At 42.5% G+C, this 14,156-nt stretch overlaps 1 protein-coding gene across 2 annotated transcripts in view; it reads left to right on the plus strand.

Moving 5' to 3' along the window:
* The window catches only part of DENND11 (DENN domain containing 11), a 45,019-nt gene that overhangs the window by 10,603 nt on the left and 20,260 nt on the right, over positions 1-14,156 (plus strand). Inside the window, exons 2-3 of one of the 2 annotated variants that reach the window (XM_022579450.3) lie at positions 11,078-11,177; positions 12,123-12,281. In XM_022579450.3, the coding sequence (XP_022435158.1) occupies positions 11,078-11,177; positions 12,123-12,281 (259 nt within the window). The remainder of the gene's footprint in view (positions 1-11,077; positions 11,178-12,122; positions 12,282-14,156) is intronic. The other variant, XM_022579453.3, reaches the window with a different exon arrangement.

Consider the following 14,156-nt stretch of genomic DNA (forward strand, 5'->3'; position numbering starts at 1 on the left):
TTGGATGGAATGTCCTATACATATAAATTAAGTCCATCTGGTCTAATGTGTCATTTAAGGCCTGTGTTTCCTTATTGATTTTCTGTCTGGGCGATCTGTCCATTGATGTAAGTGGAGTGTTAAAGTCCCCCACTATTATTGTTTTACTGTCAGTTTCTCCTTGTATGGCTGTTAGCATTCGCCTTAATATATAAGGAGCTCCCATGTTGGGTGCATATATATTTATGATTGTTACGTCTTCTCCTTGGATTGATCCCTTGATCATTATGTAGTGTCCTTCTTTGTCTCTTGTAACAATCTTTATTTTAAAGTCTACTTTGTCTGATAAAAGTATTGCTACTCCAGCTTTCTTTTGATTTCCATTTGCATGGAATACCTTTTTCCATCCCCTCACTTTCAGTCTGTATGTGTCCCTAGATCTGAAGTGGGTCTCTTGTAGACAGCATATATACAGGTCTTGTTTTTGTATCCACTCAGCTAATCAGTGTCTTTTGGTTGGAGCATTTAATCTATTTACATTTAAGGTAATTATCGATATGTATGTTCTTATTGCTGTTTTGTTAATTGTTTATTTGGCTGTGCTGGGTCTTAGTTGCGGCACATGGGATCTTCGTTTTGGCATGTGGGATCTTTTGTTGCAGCATGTGTGTTCTTCGTTGCCCCACGCAGGCTTCTCTCTAGTTGTGGTGCACGGGCTCAGTAGTTGCAGCATGCAGGCTCTCTAGTTGTGGCATGCGGACTCCAGAGTGTGCGGGTCAGTAGTTGTGGCGTGTGGGCTCCAGAGTGCATGGGCTCAGTAGTCGCAACACATGAGCTCTCTAGTTGTGGCACACAGGCTCTAGAGCACATGGGCTTAGTTGCCCTGTGGCATGAGGGATCTTAGTTCCCCTACCAGGGATCGAACCCACATCCCCTGCATTGGAAGGTGGATTCTTAACCACTGGACCACCAGGGAAGTCCTGCCATTTTGTTAATTGTTTAGGATTTGTTTTTGTAGGTCTTTTTTTCTTCCCTTCCTCTTTTGATCTCTTCTCTTGTGATTTGATGACTATCGTTAGAGTTGTTTTTGGATTGATTTTTCTTTTTTTTGTGTGTGTATATATTATGGATTTTTGGTTTGTGGTTACCATGAGGTTTTGATATAGCAGTCTCTCTATATATATATAAATATACATATAAAATATATGTAAATATATATATATATATACACACACATATATATATATCCAAGATTTGTTTTAAGTCTCTGGTCTCTTAATTTCAAATGCATTTCGAATATCCTGCATTTGTACTCACCTCTTTTCACAATTGCTGGTTTTGATACCATATTTGTGGATAATTTCTTATCTTTACTGTATGTTTGCCTTTACCATTTGTAATTTTCTTTTTTCTTATTTCATGAGCTTTCCCATTTGTAATTTTCTTATTTCTAGTTGTGGCTTTTTCTTTTCTGCCTAGAGAAGTTCGTTGAGCATTTTTTGTAAAGCTGATTTGGTGGTGCTGAATTCTCTAAGCTTCTGCTTATCTGTAAAGCTTTTGATTTCTCTGTTGAATCTGAACAAGAGCCTTGCTGGGTAGAGTATACCTGGTTGTAGGTTTTTCCTTTTCACACTTTAAATATATCAGGCCACTCCCTTCCGACCCGCAGTTTCTGCTGAAAAATCAGCTGATAATCGTATGGGGGTTCCCTTTCTCTGAGGTAAGATTGCATGGCTGTAAACTTCCCTCTTAGAACTGCTTTTGCTGCCTCCCATAGGTTTTATATCTTCATGCTTTCATTTTCATTTGTCCCTAGGTATTTTTTAATTTCTTCTTTGATTTCTTCATTGATCCATTGGTTTGTTGTAGCATATTGTTTAGCCTCCACGTGTTTAGCGTCCTCTGCGCTTCCTGGACTGGAGTGTTTCCTTTCCCATGTTAGGGAAATTTTCGGCTATTATCTCCTCAAATATTTTCTCAGACCCTTTCTTTCTGTCTTCTTCTGGGACCCCTATAATGCAAATGTTGGTGTGATGAACATCGTCCTAGAGGTCTCTTAGATTGTCCTCATTTCTTTTCATTCTTTTCTCTTTGTTTTGTTCCATGGCAGTGATTTCCACCATTCTTTCTTCCAGCTCACTTATTCATTCTTCTGCCTCATTTATTCTGCTATTGATTCTGTCTAGTGTATTTCTCATTTCAGTTATTGTATTGTTCATCTCTGTTGGTTTGTTCTTTAAATCTTTTAGCTCTTTGTTAAACATTTCTTGTATCTTCTGAGTCCATGCCTCCATTCTTTTTCCAAGATCTTGGATCATCTTTACTATTATTACTCTGAATTCTTTTTCAGGCAGATTGCCTATCTCCACTTCACTTAGTTGTTCTTCTGGGGTTTTATCTTGTTCCTTCATCTGGAACATATTCCTCTGCCATCTCATTTTGTCTAACTTGCTGTGTTTGTGTTCTCTGTTTCTCAGGCTGCAGGTTTGTAGTTCCTCTTGCTTCTGGTGTCTACTCCCGTTAGGTGAGGTTGGTTCAGAGGCTTGTGCTCCCTGGTGGGAGGCACTGGTGGATGGAGCTGGGTCTTGTCTCTCTGGTGGGCAGGGCCGTGTCAAGGGGTGTGTTTAGAGGTGGCTGTGCACTCAGGATGACTTTAGGCAACCTGTCTGCTGTTGGGTGGGGCCAGGTCTTGGTACCAAAATGGCGACTTCTGGGAGAGCTCATGCCAATGAATATTCCCTGGGGCCTCTTCCACCAGTGTTCTTGCCCCCACAGTGAGCCACAGCCGACCCCTGCATCCCCAGGAGATCCTCCACGACCCCCAGGTGGGTCTTGCCCAGGCTCCTGTGGAGTCACTTGCTTTGTCCTGGGTCCCAGTGCACATGAAACCTTGTGTGCACGCTCCAAGAGTGGAGTCTCTCTTTCCCCTAGTCCTGTTTAGCTCCTGCACTCAAGCCCTGACGGCCTTCAAAGCCAAATGCTCTGGGAGCTCCTCCTCCCAACACCAGACCCCCAGGCTGGGGAACCTGACGTGGAGCTCAGAAGTCTCACTCCTGTGGGAGAACTTCTGTGATACAGTTATTTTCCAATTTGTGGGTCACCCACCTGGTGGGTATGGGTGTTGATTATATCATGAAAACACCCCTCCTACTGTCTCGTTTTGGCTTCTTTGTCTTTGTTTGTAGAATACATTTTTGGTAGTTTCCAGTCTTCTTTGTTGATGGTTGTTCAGCAGTTAGTTGTGATTTTGGTGTTTTCGTGAGAAGGAGGTAAGCTCAAGTCCTTCTATTCTGCCATCTAGTCTCCCTCTCATATGTTGAAATTTTTTAAACCTCAGAAAAGTTGAAAGAATAGTACAGTGAAAATCTGTATATCCCTGACTTAGATATATGTGTCACTCTGCATTTGTTGAGATATATGTGTCACTCTGCATTTGTTGACATTTTGCCATATTTGCTTTATCTAAAGTCAGTTCCACAATAATGTGAAATACGCATTCCTGAAAACCACTGTGCTAAGCAAATCATGCAGTAAAAATCACAGGGCTTGCGGGGAAGGTGGGGTGAGGGGCACAACACTCAAAACCTTTGTCAGTGACACATTGGAGAAAGATAGGAACATAATAAAAGTGGTAGGACGGTTGTACATATGTTAAATAATTAAGAAATGCATCAATACTCAAAATACGGCACTCTACCTTAAAAAAGACCTGCAGTTTGCATATGAAGGTGGGTGTTGGAAGGGTTGAGCTTGTGAATTATAATGAAGCAGAGGAAGAGGGCTTTGTGAAATTGGATGGAAAGTTGTAACACTAGAGGAGATAAGTGTGGCTCAGAACACACACGGTGAACCGAGGTAGCAGGCAGATGTTTGAGTGTTGTGTGGGGATGCGTTTTGTGTAGTGCTACAGCTGGGTGCAGTTTTCTGTGTTCACATTTTGAACCTTGAGATCAAAACCACATATCAGCAAACAAGAAATTCCCTATGAATTGTTAACATATCGATTGCTTTGGAACAAATTCGGCCAGCATTACAGCAGAGCTGAGGATGTATAAATATACTTTTTTTTCTGAACTATTTGAAAGTAACTTTCAGACATCATGACATTGCATTTCTAAATACTTCAGTTTAAATCTCCTAAGAATAAGGCCGTTTTCCTACATAACCACAATATCATTACTACCCCTAGGATAATTAACCTAGGTTAATTAATTTATTACCTTTCTTAATAAATTTTATTTTATTTTTAACAATTTTAGGTTTACAGGAAAACTGAGCAGAAAGTACAGAGTTTCCATGTACCCTCTTCCCCTACCTGCCTGCCCGGCCCCCCCATTACCTCTATTATTGACATCGTGCATTAGCGTGGTATATTTGTTGTAATTGATGAAGCAGTATTTATACACTATTGTTATCTGAAGTTCATAGTTTACATAAGGGTTCACTCTTCGTGTTGTACATTCTCTGGGTTTTGAAAAACGCACGATGTTAGATGTCCACCATAACAGTATCATGCAGAATAGTTTTACTGCCCTAAAAATCCTCTGTGCTCTGCTTGTTCATCCCTGCTTACCGCCTGACCTTTTCTACTATCTATAGTTTTTCCTTTCCAAAATGTCACATTGTTGGGATTTTGCAGAACAGCTTTTTTAGACTGGCTTCTTTCACTTAGCAACATGCATTTAAGTTTCCTCCATGATCTTTTGTGGCTTGGTGGCTCATTTCTTTTTATTGCTGAATGGTATTTTGTTATATGGATATCCCACAGGTTTTTTTTTATCCATTCACCTTTTTGAAGGACATCTTGGTTGCTTCCAGTTTTGGGCAGTTATATTAACAAAGCTGCTATAAACATTAACGTGCAGGCTTTTGTGTGGACCTAAGTTTTCAACTCATTGGATAAATATACAAAGGAGCGTGATTGCTGGATCATGTGGCAGGAATGTGTTTAGTTTCGTAAGCAGCTGCCCAAGTGTCCTGCAAAGCGGCTGCACCGTTTCGCACTCCCGCCAGCAGTGGGTGAGGCTTCCTGTTGCTCCACATCCTTGTCAGCATTTGGTGTTTTCAGCGTTTTGGATTTTGACCATTCTGATAGGTGTGTAGTAGGATCTCGTTGTTTTAATTGACAGTTCCTTGATGATATGTGATATTGAGCATGTTTTCATATGCACGTTTACCGTCTGTATGTCTTCTTTGGTGAGCTATCTGTTCAGATCTTTTGTCCATTTTTTAAATTGAGTTGTTTTTTTTTTTGCGGTACTCGGGCCTCTCACTGCTGTGGCCTCTCCCGTTGCGGAGCACAGGCTCCGGACGCGCAGGCCCAGCGGCCATGGCTCACGGGCCCAGCCGCTCCGTGGCATGTGAGATCTTCCCGGACCGGGACACGAACCCGTTTTCCCCTGCATCGGCAGGCGGACTCTCAACCACTGTGCCAGCAGGGAAGCCCGAGTTGTTTTCTTAATGTTGAGTTTTAAGAGTTCTTATTTTGGATATAAGCCTTTATCGGATATGTTTTTGCAAATATTTTGCCCCATCATTAGCTTGTCTTTTTATTCTCTTAATGGTGTCTTTCACAGGTCAGAAGTTTTTAATTTTAATGAAGTATAACTTACCAAGTTTTTCTTCATGGATGATTCTTTTGGTGTTGTATCTAAAAACTCGTTGCTAAACTCAAAGTCACCTAGATTTTCTCCTGTGTTATCTTCTAGAAGTTTTATAATTTTGCATTTTACATTTAGGTACACTATTCATATTGAGTTAATTTTTGTGCAAAGTGTAAGGCCTGTGTCTAGATTCATTTTTTTCCGTATGGATATCCAGTTGTTCTAACACCACTGTTGAAAAGACTATCTTTTTTCCCATTGTATTACCTTAGCTCCTTTGGCAAAGATCAGTTGACTGTATTTGCGTGGGTCTATTACTGGGCTCTCTAGTCTGTTCCATTGATCTATTTGTCTAATCTTGTGCCAGTACCATACTGTCTTGATTACTTTATAGTGAGTCTTAGAATCAGGCAGTATTAGTTCTCTTCAGTATTGTATTGGCTAACTTCGGCCTTTTGCCTTTCCATGTAAACTTTAGAATTAACTTGTCAATATCCACAAATAGCTTATTGGGATTTTCATTGAGATTGCATTGAATCCATAGCATTAGCAAATGTGAAATTCCCTGGGTGCACACTGTTCTTAATATATCAGTTGTGTTGGCACAAATTCAACAAGCATTGTACTAGAATTGACTGAATACAGATAAAAACATTTTTCCTCAGTCATTTGAAAGTAAATGCAGGGTGCAGTGGTTAAGGACCCGCCTGCCAATGCAGGGGACACGGGTTCGAGCCCTGGTCTGGGAAGAGCCCACATGCCGCGGAGCAACTAAGCCCGTGTGCCACAACTACTGAGCCTGTGCTCTAGAGCCCGCGTGCCACAACTACTGAAGCCTGTGCTCCTAGAGCCCGTGCTCTGCAACAAGAGAAGCCACCACAATGAGAAGCCCGCGCACCACAACAAAGAGTAGCCCCCGCTCACCGCAACTAGAGAAAGCCTGCGCACAGCAACAAAGACCCAATGCAACCGAAAATAAAAAATAGTAAATAAAATAAGTTAATTAAAAAAAAAAGAAAGTAAATGCAGACGTGACTTCACTCCTAAATACTTGAGTATAAACCTCCTAAGAAGAAGGACATTTTTCTACATAACCACAATATCATTACTACTAGCTTTTTAAAAACATGCATATCCTCTATAAAGCTGGGTTTTTGCTTTGTTTTTGTTCTTAATGTCCATCCTGTCTTGTGCTAAGCACTGTGCTATGTTGAGGTGTAAAGATAAACAATCAGAGTTCCTGCCTTTAAGAAGTCCAGTCTCCTGGGGAGACAGACATCTAAGACAATGATTGTATTAGGCTGCGATGAGGGCCATAGTAGCTTTATCTACTTTCCTTTAATTCAACGAGGGTGTCAGCAGAAATGTTCTTCCTGTGGGATAAAGAACTGTTCCCAGAGTGGTGTTCTGGAGTCCATGCTCCATGCTGTGATTCACCAGCCTGACCCTGATGGACCTTTCTTCCCAACCTAGAGGGGCTTGCATCCATCTAGAAGTGAAGGATGTAACTGACAGGGTGTCATTCACTTCGTCTGATTCTTTCAGTTCCTATACAGTGAGGATTGGCCAGGCACAGAGGAATAAGAGAGAAGCTTTGAGGACCAGGCTGAGGAATTGGGGGCTTTATTCTTCAGCTGTGTTAAGTAAGAAGATGTATGTTTGGCCATGAATACCAGAGACCCAAATTAGCAGTGACTTAATCAAGATAAGAGTTTAGTTTTCACTTAACAGTCAGGAGATAGCTGGTCCAGGGCTGGAATGCCGGTTCATACCCATGGGGTCATCCAAGGACCTAGACTCAAGTTGGCTCTCGCTCCATCATCCCCACCTTGATGTGTGGGCTGGTGCCCTCACCTGTATGATTCAAGACGGCTTGTCACCACATCCATATGCCAGGCAGCAGGATGGAAGAAGGGACTACCTACTCCTTCCCTTTAAGGCACATTTTGGAAAGACACACCTCACTTCTGCCTATATCCCACTGGTCAGAATTTACTTGTGTAGCCATACCTATTTGCAAGAAGGTACAGAGAAACATAATCATCATTTGGAAGGCCATATGCCAGGCTAAGAATAGGAGGTCCTATTCCCTATAAGAAAGGAGGAGTGATATGTACTAAGGGTCAACTTGCAGGCCCTAATATACTGGTATTTCTTTTAAAATAAAAAAAAAGCCTTCTATAAAATTTGGCCCTTAAGATGCTCCTTAAAAATAGGTCTATTGGCCAAATAATTTTGGAAACATTTAGCACGGTCTTGATCTCACAGAGATTCGTAATGTAGAGAAACATTAGAGGCTCTGAGAAGTTCTGCAGTAAAGGAACTTGTCTGTCTTTGTTTAACCTAAACAAAGTTTGTTTGGCCAAAATCCCTTTTTACAAATTTTGTGTTTTGCAGAAGCCCTAGTCATCTAAGCTTTGGGAAACACTGCTTTGGGGATTATTAAAGTTTCCTTAGTTTGCAGTGATGCAAACATTTTTACAGCCGTTCCACTCCTAGGGATGTAGTCAACAGAAATGTGTGCATATTGTGTCAGTCAAAGTCAAGGTTTAATCAGAGAAACAGAACCACTGGGAGATAAATAAAGGAATTTATTGCAGGGATTTGATCTTGTGCAATTGTGGGAGCTGGTTAGAAAGTCTGTGTAAAGCTGTTGCCTTGTGTCTGATGGTGGAGCTTGAAGTCTCTTGAGCGGACAGTTAGGAAGGAGAGAGTAAAGTTGAGAAGAAGGAGAACAAGCTGGAACTCATGAGGGTGGGTGGGAACCCAGGTCAGCGTGTCACTGCCTCCTGTTCTAATGCCGTGGTGCCCTGACCTGATGAAGCTGATGCCCTTTATTATGGAACTAAGCACACGCCTGGGGTGGGAGTCCGAGAAGCTGACAGAGGATCCAGGGAAGGTGGATCCATCGGCAGCAGGCCTGGCAGCCACCCCCCAGGTGTGATGAGCCTGCAAGATAAGCAGCAACGCCCATGAGTTACCTGATGCCCTCACACTGGCCTTCCGACATAAACACAACATGGCTACTGCTTCACTTCGCCTCCCCGGTCTCAGACGCAAATGGGGATTCTGAGAAATGTGAATCGGCCCAGCCGGGTCATGCGTTACAAAGCTACCGCACGTGTAGTCACCAGATGACACGTATGGAATTGTTCACAGCAGTGCTCTTTGTGATAGCTTCAAATAAGAAGTAAGCTAAATGTGCACCAACAGTTAAATAGGTAAGTAAGCTGTGTTACATGCATAGGATGGAAGTAGTAAATGAAGAAATTATTGCTACATGCATCAACATGGATGAATCTTGCAAAAAAAAAAAAATTGAGCCAAAGAAGACAGACGCAAACGAATACAAACTATGATTGCATTTCTATAAATTTCAAAAACAGCAAAGCTAATTTATCGTGTTCGGAGTCCGGATAATAGTTAGCCTGGAGAGAGGGGTGATGACTCGGACGGGGCAGGAGAGCGGCTTCTGTTTTGCTATTCATGTCCTGCTGCTTGGTCTGGGCTCTGCTCACCCAGGTATGTTCATGCTGGGAGAACTCATTGTGCTGCAGAGCTATGATCTGTGCGCTTTTCTGAACTTATCCCTCAGCACAAAGTTTAGGTACGTTAAAGTTTTAACAAGTCATTGAGTAGTCATGGACAGGCTGGGTCAGAGGAAAGGAGCTAAGAGCAAGTTGAACCCTGCATGGAGTGGCATGGGGGCGGGGAACAAGGCAGCAGGTACTAGAAGAAGCAGGTAAGCGAGAGGACAGAGTCTGCCAGAGGGTCCGTGGCAGGCTGCCCCTCTCCTACGCTGGCCATCTGTTGCCATCATGAAGGGTTAGGACCGTGTGCACAGGGGGCTCATCAGCGGAAGCACCCGTGCGGCACAGACCATGATGGTGTAGATTTGGGGGGAGGGTCAGCACCTTTGTAAGCTTCCTGGGTGCCCTGTTGCACAACACAGGGTGAGAGCCACTGGACCGAGGAGACCGTAGACAGGGATGCTAGTGGAAAGACAGGAACGTGGGGGAAGTCGGTGTGCGAAACCTTACCTTTCTCCCCACGTTCGCCCCTCTTTCAGCGTGCAGCCTGCTTTTGCTTGTCTTTAACCCTGACAGATACAACATTGTTCTGGCCTCTCTGTTGTGTGAAATCTTAATTCCTTTTTTCATGCTTTCTCTTTTAGCCCATTGATTAGTTATTTGAGTTTATGAGTCCTTTTTTGAAAATAAACTACTTAAAAGTGCCTTAGGCTGCTGAATATAGGATAGGCTGATCCCCTGTGATGCCCACCCCATTCGGAGACTGGGTTGTGTCCAGGTAGACTTGATATGCGGTACCTCTGATGCCCCGAACAATTATCTGAAAGCATTGGTTGTCTGGGATTATTAATGATGTTTCTAATGCTTGGGCAATGAGGGTTTGAGGTGTTGATGAGAAGTTTGTTCTAAAGTGAAATCTTACAAGTATCTTAGTATTTTTATTTGGAAACTTTTTGAATATGCAAGAAAACAGTAGGGCATGTTCTGTAGCATCCTCTCAAGCCTCTAGGAAACACTGCACTTCTGAACTTCTCTGATTCCCTCAGTCTTATGGCTGCTTGTGATTGCTACGTTCTAAAATCCCACGTTGTCCTCTGTCATAGAATTTACCACACACCACCACCCTCAGCCTCCAGAACTGTAATCACTGGTCTCCTTGTTCATCTCCGTATCTGTCCCGGAATCTAGTCCGTTTGAGGTCAGGGACTGTGTCTTATTTGACTTTGTAGCTCCAGCATCTAGCTCAGTAGAAACTCAGTAATTAGGGATAAGTGAATGAGCTCTTAAATTCTTCAGGCAAAGAACTGGTGTCTGGACCTTGGAGAAGAGCCTCATTTTGAGGAGAGAGGAGAAAGAGTTAGGGAAGGAAGCAGAGCTACATTTGATCAGAGAAGAAGGAAAAGAACCGAAATAGTACTTCTGTCACGGGAGTCAAGGGAAAAAGGGGAGACATTTTTGAGGAATTATCAAATGCCACAAAGAGATCAATGAAAATTAAATTAAAAATTAATTTAAAAATTAAAAAGAGTGTGGGGGTTTGCCAGAGTTATTAGTGGCCATAAAAAGGCAAGATGGAAGCAGGATCTCGAGGGGTTAAGGAGAGAGTACGAGATGAGGAAATGGGGGTGGAGGGTCAAAACATGCACTTAGAAGTGAGGCTGCAAAAGGAAGGAGATTTGGAGGTGGCCAAGCAGAATGGGAGAACCAAAGCCAGCAGCCTCGCTAGGAAGAACTGTGTTCATTTGAAGGCAGAGATTGGAGGTGTCTTCAACACCCATCTCCTGGCCCTCGGGATGACTCAGGAACTCTGCTGGCCTGTAGGCGATGGAGGGATGAGCCACCTGAGCATGCTGGTGGTCAAGTCAGTAGTACATTTACTCCGAAGCCGTGTGCACTTAGCCCTGCACTAAACCCTTTGAATGATTTTGTCTCTTTTAAACTTGTATCCTCCCTCCTTCCCCACAGGAAACATGGTGGAATGGTGCTTACCTCAAGATATTGACCTTGAAGGTGTTGAGTTCAAGTCTATGGCCAGTGGGTCCCATAAAATTCAGTCTGATTTCATGTAAGTACTGCTGATTGCAAGTCTTCTCTGTACCATTTCCTCTCACTCAGTGCTTTCCCCCAGAGAATAAGGGCTCTCATTGGGGCATTTTCAGGAAGTGTGTGTAAATATCCTGAAAATATATACTGGTTTGTGTTTTTATATCAGTTTTCTAGCAAGAGGTTCCCAAGCTTTCATGAGGTTCTCGATGAGTTTCATGATCCAAAAATGTTAAGAACTCCTGCCCTAGAGGTTCTCTCTCCTTTCCTAAGAAATGATTGGGCCTTGCTTGAGGTTTGGCTTTAATAAAGGAATAGAGTTTCAGTTGCATTTGGGTTAACTTAAGGCATGTATGTGCTAAAACTTGAAATTCCAGCTTTAAGCAAGGCCAGTTTGTAGTCCTGTGTAATTAAGATTCTTGTGAGGAGCAAATTGAGAGAATGTCAGGGTGATGGAGTAGCTTTCATCTTCTCATTGGGCTGAAACCATGACAGACATAAGTGTGAGAAACGGGAAGGAAACAGAGTGACAGCTGTGGTCAAATGTTCTATTTAAAATATCAGAGACTCGGGAAGCGAGGATAGAATCAACACAGTTTATGCTAATAAAACAGAGGTCCCCCCATCAGGCCAGTTTTTATGCAGGAGGAGAAAGGCTGTATCCATGGTCGTGGGCGACTGAGTAGCAGGCTTTGCAGAGATCAAGTCCTGCCTCCGGCGGGATGACCCTTGGCGGGTTCCACAGTTTCTTTGAGCCTTGGTTGTCCCATCTGTGAGGTTGAGGGGCTTGGGCTGATAGTCCCGCTGAGGTTCTAAAAAAGGTTTTTCTCAGGCTGAGTTTTCTCATGTAGAGCCCTGGACGCAGTTATGTCTTTTGTTCGCGACTGCATCTCAAAGGCAAAACACAGAGTAAAATGAAATTTCTCTCTCTGATTTCGAGCCACGCTACACATTGGGTCTATTTTAGCTATTTCCGAAAGGGGCCCTTCTTTGGCCTGGCCTGCTTCGCCAACATGCCTGTGGAAAGCGAGCTGGAGCGTGGCGCCCGGATGAAATCCGTGGGCATCCTCTCTCCATCCTACACCCTGCTGTACCGGTACATGCACTTCCTGGAGAACCAAGTTCGGTATGTGGCTTACATACGGGGTGGGGTGCAGGGAGGGCAGAGGCAGCAGGGCTCTGCCAGGTGATGTGCTGTGATGAGCCCTCAGCAGTAAAGGCCGTCCATCAGAACAGCAGATTCCTCACCAAGAGCATCCATGGCTGTGTCTCACACCTCGGGTGGTGGTCTTCGTGTTTCAACCAGCGTCCTGCATAAATGATTCTTCATCCTTGAATGAAAGTTGGGGTAGATTTTGCTTTCAGCTTATATTAATATTGTCATCAATTTTTTTTTTTTTTTGCGGTACACGGGCCTCTCACTGTTGTGGCCTCTCCCGTTGCGGAGCACAGGCTCCGGACGCGCAGGCTCAGCGGCCATGGCTCACGGGCCCAGCCGCTCCGCGGCATGTGGGATCCTCCCGGACCGGGGCACGAACCCGTGTCCCCTGCATCGGCAGGCAGACTCTCAACCACTGCGCCACCAGGGAAGCCCTGTCATCAATTTTGTTGAATTAATTTGTTGACACTGACGTGATCTTTGCTTACCTTAAACCACAATAATTATCTCCTTGCCCCAGGCAAGTAGACTCTCAACTTTTTTTTTTTTAAGCCTAATCATTTATTATTGGAGGTAATTATTATCATTGGGGGTAATAGGAAGGGAATTTTTAACAGAAGCTGCAAAACTATTAATTACTTCATATTTTTTTCATCCTGTGAGTAACCTAACTTTATTTCATATTTTGAAGGGAAAATCTACCCCTAAGCCCTGAAGCACTGTTAAAATTTTAGCACATTTGCCTCTCTTCTGGTATGCATGTGTGTGTACTTTATTTATTTATTTTAAAATATTTATTTATTTATTTGGTTGTGTCAGGTCTTAGTTGTGGCAGGCGGGCTCCTTAGTTGTGGCATGTGAACTCTTAGTTGCGGCATGCATGTGGGATCTAGTTCCCTGGCCTGGGATCGAACCCGGGCCCCCTGCATTGGGAGTGTGGAATCTTAACCACTGTGCCACCAGGGAAGTCCCATGTGTGTGTACTTTAATATATACATACTTGGCACCATACGACATACATACTTTTATATCATATGCGTTTAAAAGTTATTGTTATTTTAATTTTTGATATAATCTATCTTGATCATCATCTTTGAAAGAATATGAAATTGTGGGAAAAAAATGTTTATTATTGAAAAATTCATGTGAACGTACAAATGAATTTTAACAATTCTTCCAAATCTTAACACCCAGTGAGATATCCATTGTCAGTATTCAGCGAATGCCATTCTAAAATAGACATAATTTTACAAAAATAGGATTAATATTTTATGAAGATTTAATTTTATCAAATAGGCTAGTTTGAAATATATTTATTTGTAAATATCAGAAAAAGAGTAAGTGAAACTGAAGGAATTGTCAAACTTTAATATTTTTTTCACAGTAAGATATGTTATTTCTTAGAATGTTCTTGCAGAGTTAAGAAAAACTGCAAAACATGAAGATACAGTGTCATTCTTATTGAGAAATAATGTATATATAATAAAGTGCACAAATCTTTGTATAGGTATCATTGGTGCTTTTAGGTTGTGTTTTTTTTAGTTGTAGACAGTCAGGTATCTTATACTTCTTCCCAGAACCCCTCCCCGACTTTACTTCTCAACTTTCATATACTGTGAGATTTATTACATTTAGTTCTGTAATCACAATTCCCATGATTCTTAAGTCTCAGTTATATGTTTACGACCACATCCAAGGCTTAACTGTGGCTTGCTACGTTCCAGAGCTCCTGATTTATTTCTTGGTTGGTTAGATTTTGCCATCAGGCATCTTTTGTTTCTTTTTTTTTTCATGAAAGGATCGTGGGTGCTGCCTTCTCTGAAATCTCGCATGCTTGATCGT

The sequence above is a fragment of the Delphinapterus leucas genome, chromosome 9, assembly GCF_059928025.1.
Source record: "Delphinapterus leucas isolate spDelLeu-1000000601 "Yukka" chromosome 9, BTC_Dleu_Yukka2, whole genome shotgun sequence".
Classification (NCBI taxonomy): domain Eukaryota; kingdom Metazoa; phylum Chordata; class Mammalia; order Artiodactyla; family Monodontidae; genus Delphinapterus; species Delphinapterus leucas.